At 37.2% G+C, this 14,690-nt stretch overlaps 1 protein-coding gene across 1 annotated transcript in view; it reads left to right on the forward strand.

Moving 5' to 3' along the window:
- The window catches only part of SPTLC3 (serine palmitoyltransferase, long chain base subunit 3), a 132,594-nt gene that overhangs the window by 36,872 nt on the left and 81,032 nt on the right, over window positions 1-14,690 (forward strand). Inside the window, exons 3-4 of the mRNA XM_005860567.2 lie at window positions 9,817-9,971; window positions 10,593-10,741. Of these exons, the coding sequence (XP_005860629.1) occupies window positions 9,817-9,971; window positions 10,593-10,741 (304 nt within the window). The remainder of the gene's footprint in view (window positions 1-9,816; window positions 9,972-10,592; window positions 10,742-14,690) is intronic.

A 14,690-nucleotide genomic window follows, 5' to 3' on the forward strand; every position in this document is an offset into this window, starting at 1 on the left:
AAGAAAGGCCCCCCCCCCCCGTCCCCCCCTTCCCAGTTAGCCACCATTCTTACCTCTAGCAGAGGTTAGTTTTGCCTGTCCTTGGCCCACAAGGTATGGAATCATGCAATATGTGCTTTCTCTGATCCAAATTACATCTCTGAAGTTCATCCACACGGCTGTGGATGGTGCCCTGGGAAGAGCACTGTTCTTGGTAGGTGAGAACTAACACCTGTGACCTACCACAGTAGTTTATTATTTTCTTACTTTGTTGTGTTGAGTTGTGTGAAGACATGTACATTATTTATATGCCCTCCTGCTGATGGTATCTGGGTTGGTTCCAGTTTGGGGCTATTGTGAATAGTACTGCTGGGAATATTCTTGCACATGCCTTAGGTCAGTGATGGCGAACCTTTTGAGCTCGGCGTGTCAGCCTTTTGAAAAACCCTAACTTAACTCTGGTGCCGTGTCACATATAGAAATTTTTTGATATTTGCAACCATAGTAAAACAAAGATTTATATTTTTGATATTTATTTTATATATTTAAATGCCATTTAACAAAGAAAAATCAACCAAAAAAATGAGTTCGCGTGTCACCCCTGACACGCGTGTCATAGGTTCGCCATCACGCTCGGTGCATAAAATTCATGCACAGGGGGTTGTCCCTCAGCCCAGTCTGCACACTCTCCAATCTGGGACCCCTCAAGGGATGTCCGACTGTACATTTAACTTGTGAGAGATTGGCAAATTTCCTTTCAAGGAAGTTTGCATAGCTAGACTCTAGTCAGCAGTACCTGAGAGATCTTGCTACCTTGCCAGTACTTGATATGTTGACATCACCAGCATATTTTTTAATTTTTGCCAATCAGATAGGTGTACATATTTTTGTTCTTGTCTTAATTTGCATTTCCTGATTAAGAGTGAGATGGAGGCTCTTTTGATATGGTTATTAGTTAGTTATTTATACTTACTCTTCTAGATTGCCTATTCATAACCTTTGCTCATAATTTTATTGCTATTTTTCTTACTGATTTAGAGCAGTTCCTTTTATATATTCTTATATTAATAATTTGTCTGTTAAATGTATTTTAAAGATTTATCTAATTTTGCTTCTTGGCTTTTAACTTATTCTATGTTATATTTAGCTATACATACAGTTTTAATTTTTTATGTCATATGGATCAAACATTTCTTTTATGTTTTCTTTGTTGTTGTTATTATTATTATTATTTTGCTGTTAATGTTTTTCTTTGAGGAGGGGAAGTTCATCATGTTTAGGAAAGCACTTTTTAATCTCGAAATTACAACACATTTTTCTTTCATTTTATTTTGTATTTTTATGATTTTGGGTGTTAATATATTTAATCCAAAAATTCATCTACAATTTATTTCTATGTGCTGTGTGGGTAGGATGACTATTTTTAAAAGATATATTTTAAATCATCTCAATTAAATAGATGGTTATTTTTTACCCACTGATTTGAAATATTAATCTGCCTACTTTTTAGATAAATATACAAGTTTTAGGTAATTCTTAAAGATTTTCTCTCTGTGTATACTTTAGAATTAGCTTGTCAGGTACTGGATTTTAAGAAAAAAATTGTTATTTTAATTAGCAATACATTAAACTTATAGGTTAACTTTGGAAAATTTGACATTTTAATAATAGTTAGTCTTCCCTTTCAGAAACATGATACATCTCTCCATTTATTTAGATATTTCTAATGTTCTTTTTAATATTTTGTAATTTTCTTTATTCTAAAGTTCTATCATTTTCTCTTTTACTATTATTTGGTTATGATTTTTTTATGGTGGTGCTATTTGAATACTATCTTTTATCCCTATCCTATATTCTAATTAGTTATTGTTGACATATAGGAAAGCTATTGATATTTTCATATTAATTTCAAATGTTACCACCTTAATAAATTCTGTTCTTAGTTGTCACATGTTCTCAGATCGTTGTATTGCAATTTCTTTTTTTTTCATTTATTCACAGAGTATTCTGTGACAGTAGTGAACATGTATTCTCATTGAATTCTTAGGCACCTATGAAATAGGAATTGTTATTCCCATTTTACCCATGAGAAAACTAAGCCCACGAGGGCTAAAAAACTGGCTTCAGGTTACATAAGTAGCAGAGCCAGATTCACATGCCTGTATCTTTAACCTCGTTCACTCCACCTCTGCACCAGCTACTCTGTCAGGTGCTGTGCTTTTTAACATATTACTGATGATCTTCACCACAGGTAGGCTTTATTATCTCCACTTTATGAAGAGCAAATTAACATCAGAGAACTTAATTGACCTATTCAAGATCATATAGCAAATAAAAAATGGAGCTGGCTTCAAACTCAGGTCTGTCTGCATAGCACTTGATTTCATCATGGGTTGGCATCATCAAGGTTTATATATATCATTTATTCCCTAATTAAATTATCAAGCCCTTGAGTGCTGAAATCATGTGCCACACCTGGAACTTAGATGTTAGTGGACAGATATGTTATTTGGACCTTAGATCAAATTTTTCCATTGAAACGAGTTATTTTTAAAAACAGCTGTTTTCCAGGCTAACCTCAAAGGCCCATTTGGTTAAAGATCAATGTTCTAGTGGAGCCCATAGGATTCAGGAAGGACAAACAAGGTCTTCCTCTACATTCAGGGGACAGCCTAGACCTGGGTAAATCTGAGATGGTATTGCAATTCCTTGTAAGTTTTCAATGTGTGCCATGAAAAACTATAAACTGTCCTTTAGGTCCATTACAACAAACTTGTTCATTATGTTATTTGAGTCCTTTTGACTTATTTTTTGTCAACTCAAACTTACAATTTCTGAGAAATGTATGGTAATGCAGCTAATTTCCTGAGGGAACAGGAGAACCCTGGGGAAAGGCTTTGTGGATGCCCTTCTTGGCTACTGGTTAGACCCAGGCATCTCTTGAGCTGGTCCATTCCACAGGAAAACATACAGAATCTGAAGGTCTTAATGGCTGGTAACTGCACCCAAGCCACGATCTTTTCTGTCACTTTACCCTCTGGTCTTCTGTGACAATAGAATCACTTTTGGGGTGACATTTTGATTATCTATAAGATAGAATGCTCATAACCACATGCTGGGGCAATCCACTGCATGTGAATTTGAAGGATGGTAGGGCTCCTATACTGGTCACATTTGTAAGTTGAAAAATATCATTCCAAGTGCATTTGTTCTCAAATAGTTAAGGATCCTGATAAAGGTTTAATTATGATTTAAAGCTACAAGGTAATGATAATTAGTCATACCTTTTTATGCTCTAATAAGGAAACGGACATATTTTTGAGAGAAGAGGGGATTGTGCGATTCTAGGAAAATTTTTTCTAAACTATTTCCTCTTTGATTTAATAACATTTTACAGAGTGTTTACTATCCTGCAGATTACACTATATCCCCAAACATTATTTGTCGTTCTATTTCTAATTTTTTAATTTCTAATTTGAACTACATCATATAAACTCATTCCATCTAGAGAAAAGAGACAAGTAGGTCCTTAAGGAATATTTCTGGACTCTGAATAAAATTATGGTTTTAGATTTTATGATAAATCTTACTCCAGATAAAATTACCCATTGGTTTAGGAGAGAACTGAACAGTTGATTTAGGAAAACAGTTGGTTTTAGGTAGAAAATAACCAAAATATTATGTCTTCAAAATTAAGATAAAATTAATTTCAGACATGGAACCACAAGATGCATAGATACCAGGGCAGAGGGGACATGGAAGTCATAGAGTTCAAATACCCATTTGACAAGTGAGGAAAACCAGATCCAGCAAAGGGACCTGAACTCGGGTCCACCTCCCAGTTCACCCAGCTTTTCCAAGCTTCCCTCTAAAACACCAGCAATGATGAAAAGCATGACCAAAAATATGGAAAAGTAAGGCCAACAGATTGCCAGACCATGGTGGACTGTCCACTCACCATAAGGAACTTAGCATTGACTCGAGAAAACAACTTGGGGTTTCTCATCATTGATGCTTTATGAAGATATGCCATCATGGACCCTGAGGGAAGGTGGGAAAGTACTAAGTCCACTATGTTTATATATATATATATATGTATTTCAAAGATGATGGGAGAGGGAGAGACAGATGAGAGAGAATCACTGAGACTGCCTCTTGCAAGCCCCACACTGGGGATCGAGCCTGCAACCCAAGCTTGTGCCCTGACCCAGAATCGAACTGTGACCTCCTGGTTCATAGGTCAATGCTCAACCACTGAGCCATACTGGCCAACCCTTCTCCTTCTTTTTCACCTTTTACTCCTCTTCCATTTCTCCTCCTTCTTTCAATCTTGCAACTCCAATTAGATCTTCTGAATTTGTTCTTCACATCTCTTGGCTTTTCCTTAATTTTGTTGCTATCCTTTCTCATTAGGCTCTGAAAAACGTAGTCAGTTTATTATCCTAGCTTATTAATTTGCTCTTCAGCTGTGTCCATTATACTTTTAAATATTTTATCTTTTTAAAGAACACACTATTTTGTTTTGTCTCTCTAAAAATATCTTATATAGGTATATAAATAATTATTCTTCTGTTTTCTCTTTTGCCTTTTCTCTGGATGTTAGTTCTTCTGCTTATTAAATTTTGTGCCTCTTATTGTGCTAGTTTTCCTTAAATCAGCGGTTCTCAACCTGTGGGTCTCGACCCCTTTAGCGGTCAAATGACCCTTTCACAGGGGTCGTCTAAGACCATCCTGCATATCAGATATTTACATTATGATTCATAACAGTAGCAACATTACAGTTATGAAGTAGCAACGAAAATAATTTTATGGTTGGGTCACAACATGAGGAACTGTATTTAAAGGGCCAGAAGGTTGAGAACCACTGCCTTAAATAGTAGTGGCACTTTGCTTTATGCTCCTCTTTGTATTTAGAATCCTAATTGCCCACATATCCCCCTATCTTGAGGGACTGTAGAGGGAAATAGAATGAGATGCCAGGAACAGTAGCTTGTGTTCTTGCTGTGTGGGCTTCCCACATTGGGACATTGCTCTTCTGTTCAGCCCTTGTTTCCCACCACAGTGCTTTGTCCTGTGGATAATATTACTGCTTCTTACTTACTGACCCAATAAAAGGAGGACAAAGAGATGTAGCTCTCCAGTTATTCACCCTGAGTATCAACGTCATACAGGTATTGACTCTCAGCTTGACACTCTGCTACAGGTCACTTAGGTCCACACAAGTCTCTGTGAATGTTTTAAAGCTACAGTTCCCTATGGTCTTATTTCTCCATCGATCAGATCTTAATTCATTTTCTATCTTTTGTGATCCTTTAACATTTCTGACTTATGATACTCTTGACTGTTTTCTGGCATTTATAGATTCATTTTGTTCTTAAATTCCTATTTTTTGTTATTTCATAGGACTTTTAGAAGAGGGGTAGGATATGTATGAATATGTACAAGTACTAAATCCACTATGTTTATTCAACATCCCTCTAATTTCTGAATAAGAAAAAATAAATTTAGTCATTTTTTCTTTGTGTTTCTCATATTTCTCAGGACTGTTTATAATACAGTTATTCTTTTCAACAACAAAAAAAAACACAAACATATTTTATTATTATTCTGAGCTCAACCCTGGTAAGAGAAACAGCTATTTTCCAAAAGGAAATAATGATATAAAAGTAAATGTTAGGTGAGAACAGAAGTGTCCATGTAGGAACAAATGAATAATGGTGCTTGATAATGATTTTTCTCTCTTGACAAATTCATGATTCTATTTGCTACTGAATGGGAATGTAGTTAAATAAAACAAAAATGGATATGCTTCAAAATTTGGTGGTATTTTTTTTACAATGAACTATGGGTATGTTCTCTTTGATTCCTTATAATCACCCTAATCCTGCAGCATGATTTATCAAAAAGAGCATTGGCTTTAGAATAAAGTTCAATTCCCAATTTTTCCATTCAAATTTTTTGCCTTTCTATTAATTTGTCTATAAAACTTGGATAGAAATACCTGTAACACTTGGAAAATTATGAAGCACCCTACAGCCTTAAAGGTGGAAGAAGAAAGGTTGTCATATTGCAGAAAAAAAAGCAATCCATATTTGTAACTGCATTTTGGATTTTGCTGAATCCTCCTGTAGCCTACCCCTAAAATGATGGTGTCCTTAGAGCCTCGGGTTCACTCTCACATCTAGTCATTTGTGTCAGGAAGAAAAATGAACAGTGAGTAGGTCAAGTGACAAAATAAATCTACAGATAGATCAAGATATTGCCATGCTATTGCAATGCTATCCTATTGCAACGTTTGTTTTTGCAATATCTAGTCAAGTTTCATTTTCTGGTATAGTTAAAATGCTGTGGGAGGCTTACCTTAGACTAGAGGACATTGACCTTTGCAAGGTATTGACTGCTCCTGAATAAACCTCACTGACGCTCAAAGGAATGGGGTGGGGTGACAGCACACCCATGCAGTGGTAGGAAGACTCACAGGTGAGGAGGAGGAGGCAAAGAAATAGCAAGGCAGTTCTTTCCTGGACCAGATGACTCTGTATAGTAAAAAAAAAAAAAAAAAAAAAGGCAGGGGGCCATCCTTTTGACCAAGAAGTTTCAGATGCCTAATTAATAATTTTTTAATGTGAAGGTCATTTTCTAGCAGAAAATTTTCTCTAATCCTGCAAAATAGTTTAGAACCCCTGTATTTTGCCTTCAGAGCATATATCCCAATTAAGAGCTAGCTGCTGGTTTCCTTACCAGCAAAAATTTTGGATCTCTGGGCCAGAAGTTTTGGCAGAATGGAGTATTTTCCCACCTTCCCTCAGGGTCCATGGTGGCATAACTTTATAAGGCATCAATGATGGGAAGCCCCAAGTTGTTTTCTCAAGTCAATGTCAAGTTCCTTATGGTGAGTGGACAGTACTCCATGGTTTGGCAATCTGTTGGCCTTACTTTTCCATATTGGTCATGTTTTTCATCATTGCTGGTGTTTTAGAGGGAAGCTTGGAAAAGCTGAGGCAGGTGCCAGCCTGAGGTCACCCTGAAGTGACTGCTGGAAGAGTGTGTGAAGTGGGAGGTGGACCCAAGTTCAGGTCCCTTTGCTGGATCTGGTTTTCCTCACTTGTCAAATGGGTATTTGAACTCTATGATTTCCATTTTCCCTCTGCCCTGGTATCTGTGCATCTTTTTTTTTTAAATATATTTTATTGATTTTTTTACAGAGAAGAAGGGATAGGGATAGAGAGTTAGAAACATTGATGAGAGAGAAACATCGATCAGCTGCCTTCTGCACACCTCCTACAGGGGATGTGCCCGCAACCCAGGTACATGCCCTTGACCAGAATCGAACCTGGGACCTTTCAGTCCGCAGGCCGACGCTCTATCCACTAAGCCAAACTGGTTAGGGCGTATCTGTTCATCTTGTGGTTCCATGTCTGAAATTAATTTTATCTTAATTTTGAAGACATAATATTTTGGTTATTTTCTACCTAAAACCAACTGTTTTCCTAAATCAACTGTTCAGTTCTCTCCTAAACCAATGGGTAATTTTATCTTGAGTAAGATTTATCATGAAATCTAAAACCATAATTTTATTCAGAGTCTAGAAATATTCCTTAAGGACCTACTTGTCTCTTTTCTTTAGATGGAATGAGTTTATATGATGTAGTTCAAATAAGAAATTAAAAAATTAGAAATAGGAAGAGAAGGTTTGGGGATATAGTGTAATCTGCAGGATAGTAAACACTCTGTAAAAATGTTATTAAATCAAAGAGGAAATAGTTTAGAAAAAATTTTCCTGGAATTGCACAATCCACTTTTCTCTCAAAAACATGTCCATTTCCTTGTCAGAGCATAAAAAGGTATAATTGATTATCATAACCTTGTAGCTTTAAATCATAATAAAACCTACATCAGGATCATTAACTATTTGAGAACAAATGCACTTGGAATGATATTTTTCAACTTACAAATGTGACCAGTATAGGAGCCCTACCATCCTTCATATTCACATGCAGTGGATTGCCTCAGTATGTGGTTATGAACATTCTATCTTATAGATAATCAAAATGTCACCCCAAAAGTGATTCTATTGTCACTGAAGACCAGAGGGTAAAGTGACAGAAGAGATCATGGCTTGGGTGCAGTTACCAGCCATTAAAACCTTCAGATTCTATATGTTTTCTTGTGGAATGGACCAGCTCAGGAGATGACTGGGTCTAACCAGTACCACAAGAAGGGCTTCCACAAAGCCTTTCCCCAGGGCTCTCCTGTGCCCTCAGGAAATTAGTTCCATTCCACCAGGGGAAGGAGAACAAATAATTCAAAGAGGATGGGCAGGAGGATGAGGAAGCGCACTCCCAATTATTCAGTGGCTCCCCATTGCCTCCAGGACAACGTGTGAGTTCCTCTTTTAGACACTTACGGCTCCCACTTTCTGTGCCAGCTGACACTACAGCCTCAACTACACCACAGGGAAAAAAGAGGATGGAATCAGAGGGGTAACAGGGACCCAGACCAATCAAACAAGACTCTAGCTTTGATTCCCAGTGAGGTGGGGGCCGTTATAGGTTCAGAGCAAAGTGTAACAAGAGCTGCCATATCTTTTATTTAATTAACGAACAGTTGGTCTTGCCTGCAATGTCCACTGAGATTGTGTCCATGCCAGATGTCTTTGATATTTGGTGCTGTCCAAAACGTTCATACTTAGAAAACATCCCTCAGTTTAAACAGCCCATACATTCATTTCTACTTTTGGTTTACAGGGTTCATACATAAAAAATACTATCATGTTTTATGGGTCCAATAATTGCGTTTGGGTGTATTGCAAATAATAACCCTTCTCACCTCAGTAGCCTAGTTGGTCATGACACATGGGGTGAGGTGAATGGGTCAGTGTGGGCCAAGTGTCTCCATGGGCATTTTTATACATGACCAACTGACCTGCAAGAGTTTTATTTCTTACTCATTCTTCTCAAATACACCCTACATTTCCAGCACATGGACCCCTTCACCCTCATGGGGCCAAGCATCCCTGCCAATAGCAATCTCCTTCTACCTTTAGTGTCCCTCCACATAAAGCCACCTTGATTCCTCCAGCAAGATGTCTCTCTCCTTCTAGCTCTAACCTTACAAATGCCCAATGTACTTGTCTTAGGCCAAGGTTTTGCGTTTTCTGCCTGGTACTTACTATTAGGAATTAGATGACAACATAGATATGTCTTGCTTTGAACCTCAGCTGGATTGCACACCCCTCAGGCATGGATTACATTTTATACAGCAAAACAGCACTATAATTTCAACTGTGGTAGAAGCCAGGTGCCTCCACAAACTCAACTCATTTTCTAGGCCCTGGACTATATAATAGCCAGATAGATATCTGCCTACATTTTGGCCAACAGGTCCAAAGTTCAAGTTCATCCACATTTCTAAATACACTAATGAGTTGGAATATTCATGTTTTTTTTAAGTTAAGACCATATTATTACCCAACCAGTTTTTTCCAACTAAACTGTTTTGGACATAAACACCTATTGTTACTCTTCAGATGAAATTCTGCAGAGATTCATTGTCTCCACACATTTTGGGACTTGTTTTATATCACTCTGTAATCTTTGTTGCCTTTATTTGCTACATTTTTCTCACCTTCCCCACTAAAATGTAAATTCTTTTGGTATGGAGTTCTTACAGTTATTTATGGGCCCTGCCTGTCCCCTTGCCTACAAACCCTTGCTTAAAAAAATATTTGCAAATGAAATATTTGAATGGATCTTCCAGGTCTTCCCTTAGTCTTCAATTGCAAATGAGATAGAAAAAGAAGAGGGCCAAAGGTAAACTTCTGCCTCTCTCATACAGGATTTCGTGCCACTGTATCAAAACTTTGAGAATTTTTACACACGAAACATTTACATGAGAATCAGAGACAACTGGAACCGGCCCATTTGCAGCGCCCCGGGGCCTCTGTTTGATGTGATGGAGAGGGTGTCGGATGACTACAACTGGACATTTCGGTGAGGCGATCACCTGGAGGGGCTCGGTTGAAAGGAAACCCTTTCAAGGAAATCCTGTCAATTACAGATCAGAAAAACCACAGCAAGGAAGCAACTGGTCTTCCATCATTCAGCCTTTTGCAAGCCCTCATGTGCCAATAGGGGAAGTCATGGTGATTATGCTGCCAAGGGTAGCATGTTTATATTGCAGTTTAAGTAAGACCTGTGTCAGAAGGTGCAGGATACACAGAGCCAGCCAGCCAGGAAAAGCCCTTTTCAGCTGTATTGACAAATTATACCCCTCTACTTCTTGCTGAAGTGATGCCCGTGGCTTTTTCTCATTTAGAAAGTTTTTACTGGAATTTAAACCAGGGCACAGGTGTCATGAAAGCGAGTGCCCAAGGAAAATCAGGACTATGTAATATTGCATGGCTCGGACACCTTTTTGTAATACTCTACCCAGCTTCAATATGGGGATACTTTCCTCTAAGGACAAACCATTTTGTGGTGGCATCAATGCAAGTCTAAAAATATATGTATGATTTGGGCCAGACGCAAGATATCTTTGTGAGTCTTGTATGGAGCACTATGAAGATATTAAATGACAAAGCCCTTTTTGCTCACCCGCCCTTCTCTCTGCAGGTTCACTGGAAGAATCATCAAAGATGTCATCAACATGGGCTCCTATAACTTCCTTGGCTTGGCAGTCAGGTACGATGAATCTATGAGGACAGTGAAGGATGTTTTAGAGGAGTATGGCGTAGGTGTGGCCAGTACCAGACATGAAATGGGTATGTATGTCCACCATTTTGAAATTTTGTCTAGTTGGGTCTCAGATTCCCTGTGGCTACTTCTCAAATGTAGATCTTATCTAGACTGTGTGACTCGAACAGCTGTTATATAATGCAAAAGGAAAAGGTATATGAAAGTCTTCGTGGAAATTTCAAACATTATGCTCTTGCCAAGTAGTCTATTGATTACAGATTTTAGTTATTCAGAATAAAAATTTGATCTTTCCTGACCATTATTATCTAAAATAGCAACTATTGTCTCTTTTGCCTGGCCCCTTTTTGGGTCCTTTCTCCCACCTTTCTTTTTCTTTTCTTTAAACAGCTTTATTGAGGTATTATTGATATTCAAAAAACTGTACTCATTTAATATATACAATTTAATGAATTTGGACATATGCATGCACCCATGAAACTATCACCACAATCAAGTGATAAATATATCCATCACCTCAGAAAGTTTCTTTGTGTCCCCCCTTTTTTGTGGTAAGAACACTTATCATGAGATCTACCCTTTTAACAAATTCTTGGGTGCACAATACAGTATTGTTGACAATAGGCACTATGTTGTGCAGAGGATATTTAGAACTTATTCACTTACCAAATGGAAACTTTATACCCATTGGAAAATAACTTCTCATTTGGATTTAGCCCTTTCTTCCAATTTTCTGAATGATGTCCACACCGATCTTGATTTGTATATTGTCTGTCTCTGCTACTACAACATAAACTTCATTAAGGAAGGAATTGGCCTGTTGACTGTTGTGTTGAATGAATGAATGAATGAATGGGCAAGGTGGAACAGGCTGCTTATTTATTTCTTTTTTAGCTAGAATATTCTCTCTTATTCAGAGAAGCGACATCAGTGAGAAGGAAACTACTACTCCACTTCAGGGAGGAAGAGTGGTGCAAACTTCTTCCTATAGAGTACTTTGCTATTCCTGGCACTTGGTTTGCTTATATACTATCTCATTTGTTCTTCACAGAAAGGCTGTGCTGTGGTAGTTTGTGTTATTCCCATATTCGAGAGGAACAAACTAAGATCATAGCAAATTAAGTGATGGGCCCCTGGTGGCTTATTAATCACCTCAACTCCCAGTGTAGCTCAGCAATTTCTACTATGGCAGTTTCCCATCCAGGGTAATTTTCAGGGCCTGTCTGAGAATCAGGAGTAAATATGCTAAAAAAAGATTTACCGTTCATGAAAAATGAGTCACAACTTAGATAACCAGTTGGCAGAAGGGCTTTAAAAACATGTAATTATTCAGTTATGTGCAAGGAATAACAACACAAATTGAACAAAGTAAATTTTTTATCCAAATTACCAATAAATACTAAACTAAAACTTTAGAATTTATAAGTGGTTGTCCAATTTTTTTTAAGAAAGACATCTTACTTATCTTTATTTGAGGCATGAGGGCTGGAGGTATGAAAAGCAGGGTATAAAAAGGTTCCATGCCACTTAGAACGGGGTTGCCCACATGCCTTATTTGGCATAAAGCAGAGACTGGAAAAAGACCCTGGTCTTAATGGACAGGAGTCAGTAACTTTGGGGGATGTTTCTTTTGGTGCTAGTGATACTCAACACCAGGATTATTAATGAACCCAAAAGAAAAAAAATTCCTGAATATGATGACCCCCCTTAACTCACGGAGATAGAACATTCCCCCATCACAGCCCTCAGAAGCTGAAGGGTGGGAGCTTGATACAGGCAATGATTTGCCCCAAGTGGAAGCCACATGTGGAATCCGGATCCCTGAATCTGCAGGCTCAACAAATCCAGAGAGAGGAGATGTTCCCAGTGTGGACTGTGCATAGCCTCATTTCTCTCCCTGAATACTCACCCTTCTGAGTAGGTGGCCTTTTAATGTTTACTTACTTCATGGAGCTCTCCAGCTCAAACTCTAGAAAGAAGATTTTAACAGTTTTCAAATAAACAGTGAGAGAGCAAAATAAAACCACCCACAATAATTTTAGACAAATAAGAGACCTGAAAAAAAGGACATAAATAATCCAAAATAAATAAGTAAACAGGTACATTTAAAATACTTCTGCAATATAAATAGTAACCTTAACATAACATGCAAGAAGTCACATAATTTTGAATAACATTTATTTCAAGAAATACAAGTAACCTTTGGAAACCTTATGCTATATAGTCTTAAGAAAATATTTAATAGTGTAATGGATAAACAATAAAAACTAGGAAATATAGAGACTTAATTTTAGTAACCAAATAGCTTCTTAAGGAAACAAAAGTAAAAGTTTCAGAATGATTAATCACTTAAGAATAGAATAGAGAACCCAGAAATAGACCCAAATCCCTATGCTCAATTAATATTTGACAAAGGAGGCAAGAACATAAAATGGAGTCAAGACAGTTACTTCAATAAATGGTGTTGAAAATTGGACAGATACATGCAAAAAAATGAAACTAGACCACCAACTTACACCATACACAAAAATAAACTCAAAATGGATAAACCATATTCGAGAGGAACAAACTAAGATCATAGCAAATTAAGTGATGGGCCCCTGGTGGCTTATTAATCACCTCAACTCCCAGTGTAGCTCAGCAATTTCTACTATGGCAGTTTCCCATCCAGGGTAATTTTCAGTGCCTATCTGAGAATCAGGAGTAAATATGCTAAAAAAAGATTTACCGTTCATGAAAAATGAGTCACAACTTAGATAACCAGTTGGCAGAAGGGCTTTAAAAACATTTAATTATTCAGTTCTGTGCAAGAAATAACAACACAAATTGAACAAAGTAAATTTTTTTATCCAAATTACCAAAAAATACTTAACTAAAACTTTAGAATTTATAAGTGGTTGCCCAAATTTTTTTAAGAAAGATATCTTACTTATCTTTATTTGAGGCATGAGGGCTGGAGGTATGAAAAGCAGGGTATAAAAAGGTTCCATGCCACTTAGAACGGGGTTGCCCACATGCCTTATTTGGCATAAAGCAGAGACTGGAAAAAGACCCTGGTCTTAATGGACAGGAGTCAGTAACTTTGGGGGATGTTTCTTTTGGTGCTAGTGATACTCAACACCAGGATTATTAATGAACCCAAAAGAAAAAAAATTCCTGAATATGATGACCCCCCTTAACTCACGGAGATAGAACATTCCCCCATCACAGCCCTCAGAAGCTGAAGGGTGGGAGCTTGATACAGGCAATGATTTGCCCCAAGTGGAAGCCACATGTGGAATCCGGATCCCTGAATCTGCAGGCTCAACAAATCCAGAGAGAGGAGATGTTCCCAGTGTGGACTGTGCATAGCCTCAGTTCTCTCCCTGAATACTCACCCTTCTGAGTAGGTGGCCTTTTAATGTTTACTTACTTCATGGAGCTCTCCAGCTCAAACTCTAGAAAGAAGATTTTAACAGTTTTCAAATAAACAGTGAGAGAGCAAAATAAAACCACCCACAATAATTTTAGACAAATAAGAGACCTGAAAAAAAGGACATAAATAATCCAAAATAAATAAGTAAACAGGTACATTTAAAATACTTCTGCAATATAAATAGTAACCTTAACATAACATGCAAGAAGTCACATAATTTTGAATAACATTTATTTCAAGAAATACAAGTAACCTTTGGAAACCTTATGCTATATAGTCTTAAGAAAATATTTAATAGTGTAATGGATAAACAATAAAAACTAGGAAATATAGAGACTTAATTTTAGTAACCAAATAGCTTCTTAAGGAAACAAAAGTAAAAGTTTCAGAATGATTAATCACTTAAGAATAGAATAGAGAACCCAGAAATAGACCCAAATCCCTATGCTCAATTAATATTTGACAAAGGAGGCAAGAACATAAAATGGAGTCAAGACAGTTACTTCAATAAATGGTGTTGAAAATTGGACAGATACATGCAAAAAAATGAAACTAGACCACCAACTTACACCATACACAAAAATAAACTCAAAATGGATAAA

This window comes from Myotis brandtii, unplaced genomic scaffold, assembly GCF_000412655.1.
Source record: "Myotis brandtii unplaced genomic scaffold, ASM41265v1 scaffold137, whole genome shotgun sequence".
Taxonomy (NCBI): Eukaryota; Metazoa; Chordata; class Mammalia; order Chiroptera; family Vespertilionidae; genus Myotis; species Myotis brandtii.